This window comes from Cebidichthys violaceus, unplaced genomic scaffold, assembly GCF_023349555.1.
Source record: "Cebidichthys violaceus isolate CVI_PGR_0920_01 unplaced genomic scaffold, fCebVio1.0.p SCAF_17, whole genome shotgun sequence".
NCBI lineage: Eukaryota > Metazoa > Chordata > Actinopteri > Perciformes > Stichaeidae > Cebidichthys > Cebidichthys violaceus.
The window spans coordinates 14236130-14255984 of record NW_027176340.1 but is presented as its reverse complement, the minus strand read 5'-3'; the positions used below and the strand labels follow the sequence as shown (position 1 = coordinate 14255984).

At 41.6% G+C, this 19855-nt stretch overlaps 1 protein-coding gene across 1 annotated transcript; it reads right to left on the bottom strand.

Moving 5' to 3' along the window:
* Positions 1-272: 272 nt before the first annotated feature.
* Positions 273-19328, bottom strand: aldh1l1 (aldehyde dehydrogenase 1 family, member L1). The gene is made up of 23 exons (XM_068712678.1): positions 19247-19328; positions 18116-18261; positions 16406-16640; positions 16163-16328; positions 14342-14443; positions 13576-13665; positions 12634-12771; positions 11561-11686; positions 11386-11477; positions 10482-10629; positions 10272-10391; positions 9894-10021; positions 9299-9449; positions 9087-9157; positions 8268-8373; positions 7841-7928; positions 7134-7227; positions 6947-7046; positions 6762-6860; positions 6354-6519; positions 6093-6198; positions 5200-5399; positions 273-3561 (listed from the first exon to the last, which is right to left on the bottom strand). Exons 2-23 carry the CDS (start codon positions 18240-18242, stop codon positions 3506-3508), a joined length of 2709 nt encoding a protein of 902 aa, XP_068568779.1. The 5' UTR covers positions 18243-18261; positions 19247-19328; the 3' UTR covers positions 273-3505.
* Between the last annotated feature and the right edge of the window lie 527 nt (positions 19329-19855).

Genomic DNA, 19855 nt, shown 5'->3' with positions numbered 1-19855 from the left:
TGAATCATAGTCATAGCGCCACCTACTGGCAACAGTAAGTTAAAGTCTTTATACTTTGGCTTGTTTCTCTTAGTTGGAAAATCAGATCAACATCAAATTTGTTCCACACAAATGTAAGAAGTTCATAATGCCAGTTCTCTAAGCTTTTAATGTTTCGTCGAACGCCATTGCCGTGGTAACGCAGTCTTCGCCGTGAAAAACGATGGTCATTTGGAGAGGTTAAAAAAGCTCGAAACACAAGCAAACTTGACACACAGATCACAAGGCCAAAATGTAGTTCTATAATATGATTTTATTCAATCAGAGTGTTAAATCGGCTCAATAGCGCCCCCTACAAAATTTCGACGAAGCAGCCCTCGCAGTACGTTTCACATAGATTAACAAAATTTGGTAGGCACATGTATCACATGTGGACTTAAATAAAAGTCTCTTGGGGCCATGCCCTAAACCCAACCGGAAGTCAGCCATTTTGAATTTAGTCTGAATTTCTAGTGTCGTTTTTTCAATTTCCAGGCGCTCTACTTTAACGAACTCCTCCAAGAGATTAAACCCGATTGCCTTCAGATTTGGTCAGTATGCTCTTGAGACCTTGGCAGTGAAACGATACTCAAAGATCAAAAAGTTATCGAACTATGTGTCCGTGGCGTGGCGGCAAAAAAACACCATTCGCCATGAAACAAGAAGTTGTTGTAACTCGGCTGTACATTGCCTAATCTGCTCCAAATTTCTCAGATGTCATAACATCCTGACCCTGAACACATGTATATGACAATTTTGAATCATAGTCATAGCGCCACCTACTGGCAACAGTAAGTTAAAGTCTTTATACTTTGGCTTGTTTCTCTAAGTTGGAAAATCAGATCAACATCAAATTTGTTCCACACAAATGTAAGAAGTTCATAATGCCAGTTCTCTAAGCTTTTAATGTTTCGTCGAACGCCATTGCCGTGGTAACGCAGTCTTCGCCGTGAAAAACGATGGTCATTTGGAGAGGTTAAAAAAGCTTGAAACACAAGCAAACTTGACACACAGATCACAAGGCCAAAATGTAGTTCTATAATATGATTTTATTCAATCAGAGTGTTAAATCGGCTCAATAGCGCCCCCTACAAAATTTCGACGAAGCAGCCCTCGCAGTACGTTTCACATAGATTAACAAAATTTGGTAGGCACATGTATCACATGTGGACTTAAATAAAAGTCTCTTGGGGCCATGCCCTAAACCCAACCGGAAGTCAGCCATTTTGAATTTAGTCTGAATTTCTAGTGTCGTTTTTTCAATTTCCAGGCGCTCTACTTTAACAAACTCCTCCCAGGGAACTAATCAGATCAACTTAGAATTTGGTCAGAACAATCTAAAGACCTTTGTGATTAAAAGTTACTCAAAGCTTGTTGTTTCGTGAAATGCCGTTGCCGTGGCGATGCATTCCTCGCCATGAAAAACAAAGGTGTTTTTGAGGGGCTAAAAATACTCAAAACAAAATCAAACTTGTCACACACATTTAAAATCCTGAATGTAGTTATCTGATGTGATTTTAATGCTTCAGAGTGGCAACTCGGCTCGATAGCGCCCCCTACAATATTTCGACGATGCAGCCCTTGCAGTACGTTTCACCTAGATGTATGAAATTAAGTAAGCAGGTGTATCACATGTAGACTTAAAAAAAAGTCTTAGGGGTCCATGCTCTAAACCCAACCGGAAGTCAGCCAATTTGAATTTTGTATGAATTTCTTGTGGTTTTATTTCCTTTTCCAGGTGCTGCACTACGAACTCCTCCTCGGGAAATAATCCGATCAGCTTAGAATTTGGTCAGAACAACCTAAAGACCTTAACGATTAAGAGTTACTAAAAGCTTGATGTTTCATCGGATAACATGGACTTGGTGTCGCGGCAATTTTACATGATCCGCCATCATCCATCCAGCTTTTGTAACTCAACCCTACTTTGTCAAAACTGCCCCAAACTTGACATGCTTGATTGCTGTCGTGATTTTAGGACTTCTGCATGCCAATATTAACTCATAGTCATAGCGCCACCTACTGGCAACCACGGACGTAAACAGAATTCTATAATAACAGCGGCCCAAACAGGGTTTGTGGGCACACCATGAGAAAAAGACTTCTCTGATCTAAATATGTGCAAACTAAGATGCTTGGAGAACAAAAGTTAATCAACAGTGTTTTTCAAACCATGTCAGTGGGCATTAGTATAAATGATCTGTCTAGAGCTTCTACATGAGAATCAGGTTAAATGTTACAATGAATGCTTCACACTACAATCTAAAGTTACAGAAGAGCTTAAAATGAAAACAGTGTCAAATTAAAGTGTTCAAGTAAAAACAAATGACACTGCTGTTCTGTTAACTTTCATGTAAGTCCAAATACAATCAGTAGGACACTGCAGGGAGTTGAACTCCATCCCAGTAACCTGACAGTCTGTTATGTTACAAATACTGAAGCACATTCACACGTTCATTTTCTTAATGATCTTAACAGGCTTACATTTATGATTGTATCGGAGGTACACTCAAAACATTTGAGGTTTAAGACCTGGCAACATGGTCGACGATGCAGCCCTCGCAGTACGTTTCACCTAGATGTATGAAATTAAGTAAGCAGGTGTATCACATGTAGACTTAAAAAAAAGTCTTAGGGGTCCATGCTCTAAACCCAACCGGAAGTCAGCCATTTCTAATTTTGTATGACTTTCTCGTGTATTTTTCCCATTTCCAGGTGCTGTACTACGAACTAGTCCTAGGTAATTAATCAGATCAGCTTAGAATTTGGTCAGAACAATCTAAAGACCTTTGTGATTAAAAGTTTAGAATTCATCAAACATGGACTTGGTGTAGCGGCCATTTTACATGGTTCGCCATCATCCATCAAGCTGTTGTAACTCAACTGTTCTTTGTCAAAACTGTCCTAAAGTTGACATGCTTGATTACTGTCATGATTTTAGGACATCTGCATGCCAATATTAACTCATAGTCATAGCGCCACTTACTGGCAACCACGGACGTAAGCAGGATTCTATAATTACAGCGGCCCGAACACTGAACTTAATAAAAGGTTTTGTGGACACACCATGAGAAAAAGACTTCTCTGATCTAAATATGTGCAAACTAAGATGCTTGGAGAGCAAATGTTAGACAACAGTGGTTCTCAAACCATGTCAGTGGGCATTAGTATAAATGATCAGTCCAGAGCTTCTACTCGAGAATCAGAATAAATGTTGCAATGAATGCTTCACACTACAATCTAAAGTTACAGAAGAGCTTAAAATTTAAACAGTGTTAAATTAAAGTGTTCAAGTAAAAGCAAATTACACTACTGTTCTGTTAACTTTCATGTGAGTCCAAATACAATCAGCAGGACACTGCACCCAGTAAACTGACAAGTCTGTTATGTTACAAACACTGAAGCGCATTCACGCACATTCATTTTCTTAATGATCTTAACAGGCTTACATTTATGATTGCATTACTGCTTGCAGCTTTAATTTGACCTAATACTCGATGGTGACCGCCTTCGTCTTCAGGTATTCGTTGAGAGCCTCTTGTCCTGTCGGAGAGATGGAGACACTGACTGTAAGTATGCATATTAATCACAACTGCGGGAGGAAAACTGTATGTGTGTATCAATATGTAGTCAATATCTGATATATGTGAGCGGGAAACGTGAGCAGGTGACCATGACCTGCGATGCGGTGTGAGTCAGAGGAAGACAGTTGGGGAAGGACACTGGTGATTAATCAGACACCCAGTGGTGCATGTCTCTTTAGGAGTCTAGTGACAGGGAGACAGGAACCCCGGGGGTCTCTAGGGACAACCAAGTCACCCAGACCAGGGCCAAAGCGAAGCTATAAAGTGATGTGCATTTCTATTGTGACGTTAGTTGATCCTGGGACAACTCGGTTTGCTTGTACTCTGTGTGATGCAAATAAATAAAATCCAATCTCTCTTGTGTTCTGTGGGTGTTCGTTACTGAGTTCCTAGTAGTGAGATCCTGTGGTGTCTCACCATTAGTCAGATAGATAAAAGTTAATAAGTTAGCGGTAAGATATTAAGTTATTAAGACTTTAGCATAATCAACGAAGCTGCTCATCACAAATGAACCACTACACCAAAACATTTGAATATTTTGTCCAAATTCTAGAGCGGGATGTGAAACTATCTTCTTAAGACGTTGAGGTTTAAACATCAGCCTTTTACATCTACCTGTTTCCTTGTTAACTGTTTCAGAACACCAGCAGTAAGGTGAAAAGAAATATTGAGATTTGGTGTAGATATTAATTGGAAAATTACAGTTACATAGCCAAAACACAGTAGTGTTTGTATTGTAATGTATAGCCGGTAAAATAAAGGCTTTTCTATTTCTTGTCCCTTAGAAAATTTCTGGTGTACAGGATGTGATCTATCCCAGAATAGAGTGAAACTCAGATGCTTTGTTGGTTTTATTGAATTTAAATAATGAGCAAATAAGTATGATCAACCGGCATCAGTTACAATCGGTAAAAACAGACATTCAGGAGCTGGGAGGTGTTATAACTTACAATACAAAATGAAACTAAGAATGTTAATCAAGACACATGTAGGCCTAAATGTGATATCATTATGTCCGCCGGGAGATTATGTATTTGGTTGTGTGTGTGTGTGTGTGTGCGCGCGTCTCTGTGTCCGTCTGTCTGTCCACGGCTAATCTTGCATACTACTGGACCCATCGTCTAATACTTTTCGGCATCGTGAGCACTGTATGCTCAATGATCTCTCGTGTTGCAGTGATTAACACTTTTGGAAAAGATGTTTTATTGACAACATATTTAATTGACTGTTCTATGCGTGCATGCACAGAATAGCATTGAACAAGCAACATATAACGTGTTTATCAGTGAACTTTAGAGATGCCGGTAGACAGATTTTGTTACCTTTGAACAGAGCCAGGCTAAATTTTTCCCTGATACCAGTCTTTATGCTAAGATAGGATAATCAGCGGAGGCTTGTAGCTACACATTTAGCATGCAGACGGTATCAAACTCCTAATGTTACCGGCTATCCCAAAATGTTAAACTATTCCAAGTGTTACTGCAACCCTGGCCTAACTGTATCTTTATTTCCTTTACTTTATTTGCTGTGCTAATTCTATTGCAGTACATGAATAAAAGAACTACAGCTACTTGGTAACAGCAGCAGTTTTTCTTACCCAAGTCTTTGCCAAAGCCAGACTGTTTGAAGCCTCCGAAAGGCGAGGCCACATCAGTCTTGTTGTAGGTGTTGACAAAAACCGTGCCGGCGTTGAGCTTTTCACTGACGTACAGAGCTTTGCTGATGTCCCGCGTGAAAACACCCGACGCCAGGCCGTACTCTGTAGCGTTGGCCCTTCTCAGGACATCGTCCACCTCACTGAGGCAGGTAGACAGAGAAGACGATTTGATTATGCTTTTTTTGTGAATCCGTGCAACACATGCTCACTCCCAACTCGCCAAATACCGCAGCTTGTTCAGTGGCCCGATAATCTAGCGTCAGTTTTGTATGTGTCAGGGATGACGTGTCAGTTTCCGGCATAGTGTCTTTTCAAAGTAAACTTACAACATAGGTTTACTTATGCAACAAAACTACTTGATTAGGTTTAGGCAACAAAAATACTTTGTTAGGCTTTGGAAAACTTCCTGGTTTTGGGTTAAAGAACTAAGTTTCTTACCTAAAAATAACTTTGATTGTTACATAACTGGTGTTACTAAAGTATGGAAGTTACGTAACAAATCTAAGGTTAAATAGGTTAAATTTGACTTGGTTCAACACAAGACAAGGAGTCCTGTTTGTTTGACCCATCAACCCCTCAAACCCTATGCTGACTTTCTCTTTACTATGCTATGCTGATGCAGATGGGTTTACATTGGAGTTAGTTGAAAGCCCGGTGCGTCTCATACAAACACTAAAGGGTGCCTCAATATCAGACACCAAGGGCCACCGACCGAGTGTTGGTATTTGACGAGTTGGGAGTGAGAACGAGTTGTATCGTGAACGTTTTCTGAGCTGTGGTAAATGTGACAATATGGGGATACGAGTCAGTAAGTGGTCTCCATTTAGCCTCACCCGGTCTTGAACTTGGAGAGGATCATGACGGGGCCGAACGACTCCTCGATAGCGATGTACATGTGGTCCTGCACATCAGTGAACAACGTGGGCTCGAAGAAAAAACCTGCAAGACAGCACAATACAGACCTAGATGTGAAAATGATTATGGAATAAGTCGATCTGCATCGTCATCGTCACATCAGAAGTGGACCACACGGACTGGTTGATGTCTGAGACTCACTACATCATCGAGCTGCAGTGCAGACAGCAATGCCTCACCTGGCCGCTGCACCTGTTTGCCACCACAGACCAGAGTGGCTCCCTCCTTGATGCCGGTCTGACAGTACTCCACCAGTTTGTCCAGGTGGGCTTTGTGGTTCTGAGGGCCGTGGTCTGTGGAGCGGTCCAGCGGATCACCGATCTTCATCTTCTGGATTTCATCAATCTGAGAGAAATGACAACCACGAAAATAGAGATACAGTATGCCTTAAGTTACCCCCTGTAACTAGCAATCACAGGCAGCATACAAACTAGGGCTGACTCTGAATAGCAGACAGAAGAGCCGGATTCAACTGCAAATTAAATATTCAAATACTCTGACATCCAGATCTGATACAAGCACAATGCCTCTAGCTGTTCAGAAGAAATAGTGAAACATCAGCCAGTGTGAGATCAAAGGACACGTACCACTCTTTTCACAAACTGGTCGTGGATGGTTTCTTCCACAAACAGTCTGCCAGCCGCGATGCAGTTCTCTCCCTTGTTGAAGAACACTGAGCTCATGCCCTGAAATACACAGATATGTTTTAACCTCAGCAACTATTTAAACGTGTGTGAAATCACTAACAACATGCTCCCGTGAATGAACTTACCATGCGAACGGCCTTGTCCATGTCACAGTCACCGAAGATGATTAGGGGGGATTTTCCTCCCAGCTCCAGAGAAACTTTCTTCACGTTGCTGACCGCGCAGCTGCAGATGGAGGAGGACGCAGATGCGATGAGCGGTGATGTTATGTTTAGTTTGACAGGCTTAGTAAAAAGCTGCCTTGCTTCTCACCTCTTCATGATGTGTTTACCAATTTCAGTGGAGCCAGTGAAGCCCAGTTTACGGACGTCAGGGTGGTCGGACAGACGCTGACCCACCAGAGCACCTAGAAGAGAAGGAGGAGGTTAGGAGGTAAGGGTAACTTCGTTGTTTTTCAAAATGGACCCTATTACTCATGTTTTTTTTGTCTAAGTAACTAATGGGGACAGCAATAATTCAAATTTAGTCCAGTATTGAAAGACAATGCTGCAGAGAGCAGCTACTAAACGGGCTGCAAAGTAATCGTTCGGGAAAACTCCTCACCGCCAATGCACGTCCTCTAAAAGTGTTTGTTTTTGTTACGATGTTCAACCTTAGTACTCTCTTCAAGTCTATTACCTTCATGAATCTCCACCCGATCCTGTCAAACCCCTGTATACACAACAACATCTGTACTATAAGCAAAGATGCACACTCCTACGCAAATCCTTGACATAACTAACAACCATTTGTTGAGAAGTGAATGCAATGTAGCGGGGGAGGGAGACTGTGACATCTAGTGGCCGAACTTTAACTTCAGACTCGTGTTTTTGATGTTACGATGTCGGCCATATTACCCAGAGAATAGTTGTGTTTACTGTCCTCAAAAAAAGAAAAAAGCACTACAGGAACGCGCGCTGCTGTTTTTGTTTTGTCACGTTTTTCATCCTAATAGTCATCCTGATGGTGTCTGTTCCTACCTGATCCAGGCAGAATGTTAATCACTCCTTTGGGCAGTCCTGCCCTCGCCGCCAACTCAGCGAACTTCAGCGCCGTCAGAGGAGTCACCTGAGAACAAAAAACTGTGTTTTGTTTTAAAGCAGCAGACACTCACGTCCCCCACAGGATGCTTTGCTTTTCAGGTCAAAATGTAGTTTATGACCAAATACCTGCAAAACGAAAAAAATGACATTCCCACCAGCCTTAGCTGCTAATCAAATGTTAGCATGCCAAAATAAGACGTGGCAAACATTACACCTGTTTAACAACAGGATGTTAGCATTTAGCTCAAAGCACTGCTGTGTCTATGTTAGGGCCTAGTGGAGCTGCGAGCATGGCTGCAGACTACCCTCCGTTCTACTTCACGTAGAGCCCTGTGCGTCCGGAGCCTGACTGCCAGAGACTGACCTGAGCGGGTTTGAGGACCACGGTGTTTCCGGCCGTCAGGCAGGCTGCTGTCTTCCACGCCAGCATCATCAGTGGGTAGTTCCAGGGAATCACGATGGCACACACTCTGAGAGGAACGAAAGGGAAGACGACTGCATTCAAAGCAACATCTTTAACTAAGGTGCTGAATGGACTTGTTTTGCGTCTGAGTTGCTGTTTTACAGCAAATTCAAATGTATCAGGTAGTGCCTCTACAATTTGAAGACCTATAATCTCAAATAACATATGCAATGTAATGATGGGTTAAAGTGGGATTTGGCAGGTGGGCAGGTTTAGTAAATGTCTTACCTCAGTTGGGGGGGGGCAGAAATGGGTCCAGAATTAATAATATAGGGGCACTCCTTACCCCTTTTAGACCCCCCCCCCGCATTTTCCTTTTTGCTTTAAGTCTATTTTTGTCACATTTAGTGCAGTGTCGTCTGCATAGACAGCTGTTTGAATCACACAAATATCCTGCTGGCCGGATGCCTGCCGTGCGGCAAGATTAAATCAAGCAATCGTTTTCAGAAGACAGAGTCAGTGTGGACTGCTCTGGTTCTGCTTCCAATGGAGGTGGGGGGGTTCCAGTAAGATCTGGTGTAGTGGTAAAACGGGGAAGTATCAACGTGGGGTGACATGTCTGATTTGTTGGCATCAGCTGAAACACGAAAAACAAAATCTGCTATGAAGATCAGTTTTATTTACTTTTTAATAGAAGGTGCCGCATCACTCCCACCCACTTTAACCCATGAATGTGTGTGTGTGTGTGTGTGTGCAGATGTGCAAAATCCACTCTCTCACCCTATTGGCTCCTTCTTGGTGAAGGTGAGGTTACGATTGGGCCTGGCCTGGTTGATGGGAATGGTGCTGCCCTGTGATAAGAGGACATCATTTATTTCAATGTATTTATCAATATCATATTGCTGACTGGCCATACACGACAATCATTTTAGTGGTTTTACAAGTTCAGGGTGAGTTTGATCTCATTTCACGAGTGACACTAAAAGTCTTACTTGGATCTTGTCACACCAGCCAGCGAAGTAGCGGAAGGTCTGGATGGACATGCCCACGTGAGTCTTCAGGGCCAGAGTGTAAACAGCCCCGGAGTCGATGGCTTCGATGGTGGCCAGCTCCTCCTGCTGCTCCTCCATCAGGTCAGCCAGCCTGTGTGGGTGTGTGTGTGTGTGGGCGGGGGGGAGTAAGGTCACCAGCATTTTCAGAAATGTTTTTCTTTTTACTGAATATATATGCAAAGAAAATAATAAAATGTTTACATTTGATTATTGAATCACTGAGGTCTAACAAACATGTTAAATGCATTTCTTTTAAACGTAGCCCGAACTTAAAGGTAAATGGACCATAATTTACTAAATGAACTTCAAGCTGTATTGAAGACTTGAAACTAGAGATTGAGACCATAAACTCATGTTTACAATGTTTACTGAGGTACTAAATCAAGAGAGAAGTAGAGTCATTTTCTCATAGACTTCTATACAACCAGAGGAGTCGCCCCCTGATGGAATTGTTCTCTAGCTGGACCTCGCCATTAATTGAAAACCCCTGCCTTAAAGAGTTAAGTTTAGTAATAAACAAAACAAGAGCACTGACTTGTAGATGAGTCGACCTCTGTCTCTGGGGTTCATCTTGCCCCACTCTCCCTCTTCAAAGGCTTCCTTGGCAGCAGCCACTGCCTTGTCCACATCACTTATCTGGGCCAGAGACACGTCACAGATGGCCTGCAGGGCAGACGGACGTCAAATCACAAAGCCAGCAGGAGGACACTGGTACAATTTGAAAACTGCTGATGGAGATTTTAAAATCTGTAAAACCTGCATTACGTCAAAATTATTTACACTTAATATTGTTCTAACGAGCGCTAATATCTAATCATATATCTATATCATCTATCTAATCAAACATGTAATGTGCTCTAGATAGTATTTGAAAGTAATATTTATAACCGCGTTCATTTTGTCCGTCTCTTACCGAGCCGTCAGTGGGGTTGATGGTCTTGTACGTCTTCCCTCCCTCTGCGTCGACAAACTCCCCATTAATGAACAGCTGGTGAGGTATCTTTATGGTCATGTTATTGGTGTTCTTCTCCACCTGAGGGGTCAAACAGTGATCAAGAAAGTAAACACGTGGTCTTCCCGAGGGCCAATTGGGAACAAGCATCATCCGGTAACAGCCACTCACATAGTCCACGACCAGTTCCTCCTCATCTTCCTCCCCTCGCAGCTTCCTCACGCACATCTGGATGAAATCGCGGAAGGTGCAGTTCATGTAGACGTCCTCGTTCTGCAGCTGGCAGCTACCGGCCCGCAGCTTCACCTCCTCCACGAGCCTGGAGGAGAAAGAAAACGTATCCGTCGGGATTTCCCGGTACGGTGAAATGACCCTGAACAAAATTAAGCTAGTTAATAGCCTCAACTGCGCTGCACTGCTGTTGATAGCGCTAATGTTTTTCATACAAATCGCCAGATAGACACAGCAGTGCTTTGAGCTAAATGCTAACGTCAGCATGCTCACAATGATAATGCTAACACGTTGATGTGCAGTGTTGACACATTTTTTTATATGTATTTGATTTTATTTGTGGGATTTTCAACACCAAATCAACAATACTATAATACTAATACATTTGTAATTTTTGTAAAATAAAATAGAGCAAAAACCACAAACACAAAATATGAAGGTACACAAAAAAAAAACATTTCATAAAATATTACATTGGAGTTTCTAATAGGATAAGGCATCCTTTATCCAATCAGTATGAGAGGGAGGGGTGAGGACTCTTTTAGTGCATCACAATGACATCACCACCAACAGACCCACTTAGAGTGAAGATGTGACTGCTGAGAGTGAGTCAAAGACAGACTTTTTTAATAGAGTGGGTGAGATTAGCTGGTCCTAGGTGACATTTAGCGAGTGCGAGTTAAGTCGCAGATCTTCAAGTATCTGTCGAAGTGGGACGTCCGTAACTTGAACAGATCAAATGATGGAAATTGCTAGTGGTTAAGAAAATACATTTTTCGCCGGCCACCACGGTAGTTAGGTGAATCCTTTTTATGGAGATAAATCCACCTTCCCCCTCCATTACCTGACCACATCCATGGAAGCAGCGCCGGACTTGAAGAAATCAGTGGAGTCTTCAATGTGACCGACATTAGTCAGAATGCTCTGCCACACTGCCTGTGAGGAGACATTGTCAAGAGTCAAACAGGACTTTTGTTTTTACTGGACAAATACACAGATCTTTTTTTCATCTGCCCCACCCTCATCTGCTCAGCGAAGGTCTTCTCCTCCTCTGTGAGCTCCACGGCGGCGCTGCTCCCCGAGCTGAAGAACTGCGCCGCGGCGATCATCTTCCCATCCTCAAACTGAAGATTCTTCACCAGCAGCTGCGGAGAGACAGAGAGCATGACATGATAACGACAGCGGTGTCATTTAGAGATAAGCTTTACATTAGATGGATAGAAACCTTACTGTCATTAGCAGAGCTTATATTTTAGAGTTAATGGAAATAATTTAACCCCTTTTAGTGCGCTGACATTTGTTTAAGTTCATTGTAATCCCCTTTAAGGACCTGCAGGAAATACATATCTACCCGTTCATCTGTCCTGATCTGATGTGGTAAATTAATTTGTACCTTAAATGTAAGTTATGAATGTCTGACAACCTAAATAATAATACTACTCTTTATTTATAAAGCACATTTCATACGGACTATGTAGCTCAAAGTGCTATACATTTAGAAATAAATAAAAACAGAAAACCTCCTTTTACATATAAAATAAATAAAAGTGGTAGGAAGAAAGCAGTTTGCACTTACATTTTAATTGTAATTTAAAAAATGTCAACAGATGAATAAAAACTTTCAAAAATTTAAATTGACAAAAAATAATAATATTTAAATAAACTAAAGAGCAAAGTTTCCAATTCAGTATCGGAAAAGAAAGGGTAATGGTGTCTTGCAACATAGTACCCAATGCACTCTTTAGTTGTTACATTATAATATTAGATTATTTATATTGATGTACTAACATGCACTAAAATGCATTTGTGCTTGCTTAAAGTGAGATCATTTTATTCACTTTTCATACTGTTATATATGTTCATACTTTAATTTACTGTATAACAATGAATTGTTTTTCATTCATTCATTATTAATAAATATTGTGAAGTAAAAAGGAGTAAAAAGTAGCATCAAAATAGTACTAAAAAATAAGGAAACGAGCCGCTGGGGTCATATTCTACTAACTCGAGAAGATGGTAGTAACGCAACACTACAAATAAAAGCTGCCGTAAACTTCATAGAAGAAGAAGACGAACACCATCGTTGACTTACCGCCTTGCTGTCGTTGCCAAACAGCACCAGGCCTGTCTTGGTGACGATGCCGGGGCGGCTGGCTCCGGGGATCTCGAGGGGCTGACCGTTAGCCGCGGTGCCGTTATCCACCAGAGTGGAGCCGTAGAAAGTCACTTTCTACAGGAAGAGAGACACTCAGGTGAGGACAATGTCTTATAAGACTCAACACATGCTACTGGCATTAGAAACACTTGTGGGTGTTGTTTGACAGAAGCCAAAACCCCAACCTAAATATTTTTTTCTTAGCTTCTAGGTACGTATTTCTCAAAAAACAAAACACGGTTTATCAAACCCAGAAACTGTAAAAAACTAAATTATTGTCGGATTTCCAATGGTCCTTGAACGAATCATGTGTGGAGAACGCATCAGTCAAGAAAAAATAACCAAATCTGAGCTTAAATCACTTTATTCTATGAGTTCTATTCTATTTCCCTAAAAATAAACCATTCGCTTTGCCCAGATCCTGTAAAAAACAATAAATTCTGCGCTTCTCAATGCAACTGGGAACCCACGATTGACTCGGCTGTGATCAACAGTCATGTGAATAATTTAATTTCCCTCCCCAATTTTTGTAAAATACATTATGAAAGACATTCAATTTGCATTATTTCTTTTTTTTCTGATTAATAGCACGTTTGAGTTCTCTCTACTGCAAAAAAACCCTGAAAATGCCAAGGGTTCAGAGGGTTAAAGAGAATTCATTTATTGGAAATTGCATTGGCATACATCAATAGGTAATTTAATAGGAGTGCTGTCTTAACAGAAGACTGACTGACTCATAACGGTTTAATAATAAAGAATATTAAGCTTTCTTTGCAGTTTGTGTGCTCCAAAAACTCTGCCATTACTGTAGTGTAAAATTCACAATTGTGAAAATGCCAGAATAGATAGTTTCTTTTCTAACTGAGCATTCTGCGTTACCTGTCCATCAACCTCTGCCCAGGCACCAGGCACTTTGTCGTTTCCTCGGATCCAGTTGTGGAGAGCTTCAGCAGACTGGTTCCAGTCAATCTGCCAACAAACGGAGGAATCCGTCATTATGTCTAAACATACAACACAAATTAAAGCACTAAAATGTTTTACTTTGAAAACCATTCATCGGAATTTATGTAGTTTGAATTCCGCTCTTTCCAGGAGGTCATTGAAAGGTTTGATTCTTTTCAGGCTTGATTAGTTATTCTCAGCAGGACCAATGTTTAATTTGTACAACGCTGAACATTTTTCAGCGTTGTACAAACATGTAAAAGGAGGTTTTCATTTTTTAAAGTTAAAATGTTACAGTTAACTTTCATGATGTGAAAACACACCGTGAAAGAGTTACAGTTCAAAGACGAAAACACGGACAACTCCCAGACCGGACAACGCTGTAATAGAGACCTGTCAATCACAAGGTAACCCTGCCCTAAAGCATACCCTGCTTTATGGTCTGTTTGACTCTAAATGGAGCATCATTTACTAAATGAACATCATGCTGTATTGAAGAAGACTTGAAACTAGAGATTGAGACCATAAACTCATGTTTACAATGTTTACTGAGGTAATAAATCAAGAGAGAAGTAGAGTCATTTTCCCATAGACTTCTATACAACCAGAGGAGTTTAAGGCTCTTCTGCATTGGCTTCAGTTTTAAGAACCGGAGATTACCGCCTGGAGAGAACTGATCCGTCTGGATGTCATTGTACATTACCTTAGCGTTGTCTTTCTTCTGAATGCACTCATATGTGGCTCCCTCTTGTGGCTGGGTGATCCTCGGGGCCTTTCCTTGTGCGATCAGCCTCACTGCATCCACCTGGAACCAGAACAATGCAGATCAAGTCACTGCTATCTTTATGGACTTTGCCATCCTGCTGTTTGTTATGTTGAGGAAGTGGGGAGGGGAGCAGGAGGGTCCACAACACGATACCCTCACTTACTCACTTTACATGAGTGGTCATTGTGACTGCTTAAGATTTTATAAAAGGGTAACAATAATGGCTCTCACCTGGATTCACAAATTAGTGTTTTTTTTCTTTTATATTGTTTTTGCCAATGACGGTCTTTTCTTTAATTGACAGTATTTTTAATGCTGAAATTCTTTTTTCAGTTTCAACTTTCCACCACCATTTTGGCGTGGAGGGGTTTGAGGGGAGGTGGCAAGGAGAGCAAGACTTGGGTGGGTGATCGTGGCTAAGTGGAGAGCAGGGCTGCCTTTCAATCAGACGGTCGGCGGTTCAATTCCCGGCTCCTGCTCCACTAGTCTCATGTCAATGTGTCCTTGAGCAAGACACTTAACCCCAAAATTGCTCCCGTAGCTGGGTCTACGGTATATAGATAGATACTGAATTGTAAGTCGTTCTGGAACAAGCTCTTATGTCAGCTATCATAACATTATGCTCCATGTGAGAAACAACATCTAAGAAAATCATCAAAGATGCTCTTTAATAACTTTCTGAACCGTCTTCACAAACACACTAACTTGCTGTTATGATACCGGTGCCTGGAACGCCCAAAAAGGACGAAGAAAGACTCTTATTTCAGAATGACTTCTCACATTTTATGAAGCAAATAAAAGTCCTCATATTTGAAGTGGAACTTCTTTCAGTGCCAATGTTTCCTCTTTCAATGCCAAATTTTATTTTTGATGCCAAACTCACTGTCACTGTGATCCATCAGGGTGAACATGAAGACTTAGTGAACTTAGTGGAGTATTGAGCAGTTGGGAGAGACCAAAAAGAGAGTTACGGGAGTTACATTAGTTAAATGGGCAATGATGATTCTGGGGAAATACCGGATGCAAAATAAGTCGTCATGACTGCGGTGGCATTTCCCTACGATACTCGCACGTTTGAAATCAAGTGCACAATTTTCTACTTTTATCATTGCTTTTTATGCAACGTTACTTTCCACAACGATGTCTAGGAGTTTGGGAAGAACCTGTGCAGTTCCAGCTGCCTAGACATGGTGAAACAAGTAACGTTAACGGCAGCTAAGTTAACAGTGCTTAGCTAACGTCAGCTAACAACGTTAGTGGGCTACTGTAGAGGGGCTGCGGTGGTCCCACAAAATCAATAAACTGTGGACATATTATAAAGTATAAGATTCGTCTATATCAACCATAATAATATAACCGTATTTGTGACTTAAAGCTTATTGCTTATTGGATTGTATTCCACTCTAAATTACTATAGATCTGTATTGTTTTGTCATTCCTACACTTTCCAAATTCTGATGTTAAATAATGTACCCTTTAGACAGACGAAGCACTTGCTATAAAGTGCCAGATGACCATCCTTAACCTCTGAGGCATGTTAAAGTTTAACTACGGCAGGTGAGAGCAAAGGTATCATCTTTCACACAAGAGCTTGTAATGCTATTCCATTCAGGTCACAATCCTAAGCATCTGTATTAATGAGTATATGGAATGTCTTCATAATAAACATGTTTTTTCTTTATACCAACTCAGCCCACAACACCTCACACAGCCTGTGTTTTCTCCACCCACGATGCCTTGCCCCATCACCACACTTACTGTGCCTTTGACCCCCTCTGGGAAGAGAAATCTCTTGTAGATTGTGTTGACGGTGTCATTGTGTTCAACGTCACACTCCCTCTGCAGCAGGATTGGTCCGGTGTCCAGTCCGTCATCAGCCCAGAACACTGTGAACCCGCCCTTTTTGTCACCGTGGATCAGCGTCCTGTGTGTCAGAGACGGCAGGTAAAAGGGCCGTCGCCCTCACACTGACCCCAACCTAATGAACGTCACGTGACTCACCAGTTGATCGCTGAGGCTCCCCTGTGCCGAGGCAGCAGAGAGGGGTGGTAGATGACGGAGCCGTGCTTGGGCCGGTCGATGACCTCCATGGGGATGAACTGGGAGCAGAAGGGCAGGACGTTGAGCTCGGCGCCAGTGGCCTCGTACTGAGCCACCACCTCCGGGATGGCCTGGCCCTTCACACGCCAGCGGGGGAACTTGAAGACGGCAACACCATCCTTCTCCGCCTGAGTTGCTGTGGTAGAAAAGAACGATCAAACTTTTAAAATTGTGCCTTACAAAATTTGATTTAGTTACAAAGGAACTTATAAATTAAAACACAAGTTTTTTTTTCTACATTTTTTTTTATTCATCCCTCAGTCAGTTCATCCATCCATCTATGAAACTTTACAGGGTCGCGAGAAACTGGAGCCGATCCCAGCTGACGTTGGGTGAGAGGCGGGGAACAACCCGGACACATCACCAGTCAATCACAAGGCTGACATATTGGACCTTTCCCACTGGACAAAAAACCCACGAACACCCACTGACATCTGGCTTTTGTCTTCAGTGGGAAAAGTTACAACCGGCTATTATTGCCGGGACAAACGAGAAACGGGTAATTATCGGCTCCAGCTCCAATTGGCAGTGATGGACACATAGTCCGGCACGATGCTGTGAGACGTGTGTTAAAGAAGAATATAGCATAAATAAAGTCAACAGAGATATGGAAAATGATTATAATCTAATCATATCTAAAACAAACAATTAATATGCTCTGCTCAAAGCCACCAGACTCCAGTTGGACAACGTTAATTTTACCTCACTGAAAATAAAAACACATTTCCTTCAAACTCGACAAAAACAAAGTAAAACTCATCAGCTGTCTTGTTTGGCTTTCTACTGTTCCAACAATCAAAACAAACCCTTAATTCAGAGAGTTAGATGTGAATAGAAACAGCCGATATATGTGCTCCTCAAAGCCACCAGACTGTAATATTACCTCGCTGATTATTGTAAAACACTAACTTGCATTAGAAACAAAATAAAACTCTTTAAAGTAAAAGTCTTTGTTAGTGTTTCGACTGTTCCACCAATCACCAACTCTGGTTTGAGTTTGAAGGACAGACTGAATAAGTAATCTATATAAAGTAACCAGCGTAATATTTCCACTGGCCTCCGTGCTGCTTTCTACTATTCACTAACTCGGTTTTCTGGCAAGTGTGTGGCGTCAAACCTTACACACCAACAATAAAACAGAAAGGCATACTCATCTACTTTATTGCCGGATATAAAGATAGCACACGGGTGATGACACTCTGCACATGAACACCAATACAAATGACTGTGCAACTTTGATAAGACAGCTAAATTGATTTTCTTTTTTTTAGTGTACTGGAGCAAAGTAATAACATTGGTGGTGTGAAGACTTCAAATTTCATTTGGCCCCATCCTGACTCCACAAGCTGCTAGCTTGACAGCTGTGCGAGCCATCTTCGTTGTTTATGATAATAAACAAATTATAAATGAATATATATATCATTTTGGGTGAATGGCTTCAGAGGGATGTGATGTCAGCGTTTGGTGCTAACGCTGCCAGCTACTTTCAAAAAGTTTTTAAGTTTGAAAATGTAAAAATCTACCACGGTCTTGCTAGTTTCTCCAATGTTCTCCTATTTCACTTTAACCGGTCCTAAAGTCAAGCACTTAGTCAGTCAGTATAGTTCTCACCCAGTGGATCAGCCTTGCCATCCTTGTCAGGGATGGTGAAGACTCCTACGATGGTGTGGCCGTCCTTCCTCAGCTCCTTGTAAACCTCCTGGCCGAACAGACTCTGTCCAATCACTGCAATCTTCATCCTCACACCTCACTGTGTTCTAAAAGAGATCGGCAATACACATCAGGACAAAACTCAACATGTGTTTGTAATCAGTACAAGGAATCAAAGTAAATGGATTTTGTCACATACGAGAACAAAATATATTTTATATTGCAAGTGAGGGCTTCTAGGGCTACGCTTCACATCCTGAATATCATGATGTGCTTTGTGCTTCTGTTCGGTTTGTATATGGGCAGACATTATACCATGATAAAGCTCTGCGGTTTAGGGCTGTTTTGAAACAAGTGAGTGGTCACAAGACCCCCCCCCCACTCACACACACACACACTCTCTCTCTCTAACACTTTATGCAAACATGTCAAAGTCTTTCCTGTGTGACTAGGTCCATAGAGCAAACTAATCAGCTCTATGGTGGTTTCATGCTATAAATCTTGCAAAAACAGTTTAAATAGAAAAATAAATAAGATATATATACATATATGAATAAATAACTTTATATACTTAGCATAATAACATCAATATATGATCACTACCAAGAAGAAGAGTCAAAACGTTCCCAGTCATAAATGACTGTCTTGTGTGTTTGCCCGTTTGTGATCCCGAACAGAGAGAGGGGGCGGGGCCGGCTGTCCCAACGGCCAATCAAATCCCTCAGTGTGGCTCACGTCTCCAGTGTTGACCAATCAAAACCGTTTGACTGGAGTTGAAGGGCTTTGACAGCCCATTTGAACAGACAGACAGCAGCCACCCCAGACAGACAGTTCAAGACCCACAGTCAAGTTTAACCGCAAACTATCATTCATAATAATAATAATCCGGCGTTATCCTCACCACACGTGATCAAGTCACGTGCAGCCATAATGCGGAGTTTAATGTCCTCAACAGGTGCTGCAAACACCAACAGTCTCATATTACAAATACAAATAATTTGTGTGCCAAATAGGCACTTTGCACTCACATTTAGAAGCCCTCGTACAAATAATCACGAAAGAGAGGAAAGCGAGTAAAGTACGTGCCCTTACCCCCGCCTACAGACCCAGAGCTCCTCTGCTAGCCTGGAAAGAGCGATCGAACGGAGCGCTTTGGTATTAATTTCCTCCCCCAGACCACACGGGCAGGCGGACCATTGCATAACATGCAAATGAAGCGGAGTGATTGGACGGGGCGGGCCGTGAGGCTGCAGGGGGCGGCCTATCGGCTTCTAATGTGTTTGGGAAATGTCAACTTTGATCGATCATACGAGAATATTACGATATGGAGCGATGACGGGTTTTTTTTAACTGTGCAAAAAAAATTCTCACAGGGAGAAATGTCTATGACAATACACATTTATATTTTATTTCAACATATTTGTCTGTACTGAGATATTAAACAATAATCAACTATCTTGTCACACATACTGTTCCCAAACGTCAAACATGACCTGTCATGCTCAAAAAACACAGAAATATTATGAATATTATGGAGGCACTGCTGCAGTCTTAAAGTATGACCGCCACAATAAAGTCCAGAATTATACTCAAATCTTTCATGTATTTTGTCTTCTGTGTCCCTACAATAGTTTCTGTGAAATTTGAATACATTTTTCAACCAATTAGTCAATAAAGATAAAAAAAAGAAAAGAAATGTGG

Bases quoted from the DNA above. Each gene is read 5' to 3' on its own strand.
- aldh1l1 (XM_068712678.1), bottom strand. From the start codon at position 18,242: ATGAAGATTGCAGTGATTGGACAGAGTCTGTTCGGCCAGGAGGTTTAC. The intron at 13,666-14,341 runs GTAATGTACAAT...GTTTGTTGGCAG, and splicing joins AGAAGAAAGACAACGCTAAG to ATTGACTGGAACCAGTCTGC. The intron at 7,047-7,133 runs GTGAGAAGCAAG...CTCCATCTGCAG, and splicing joins GGTAAACACATCATGAAGAG to CTGCGCGGTCAGCAACGTGA.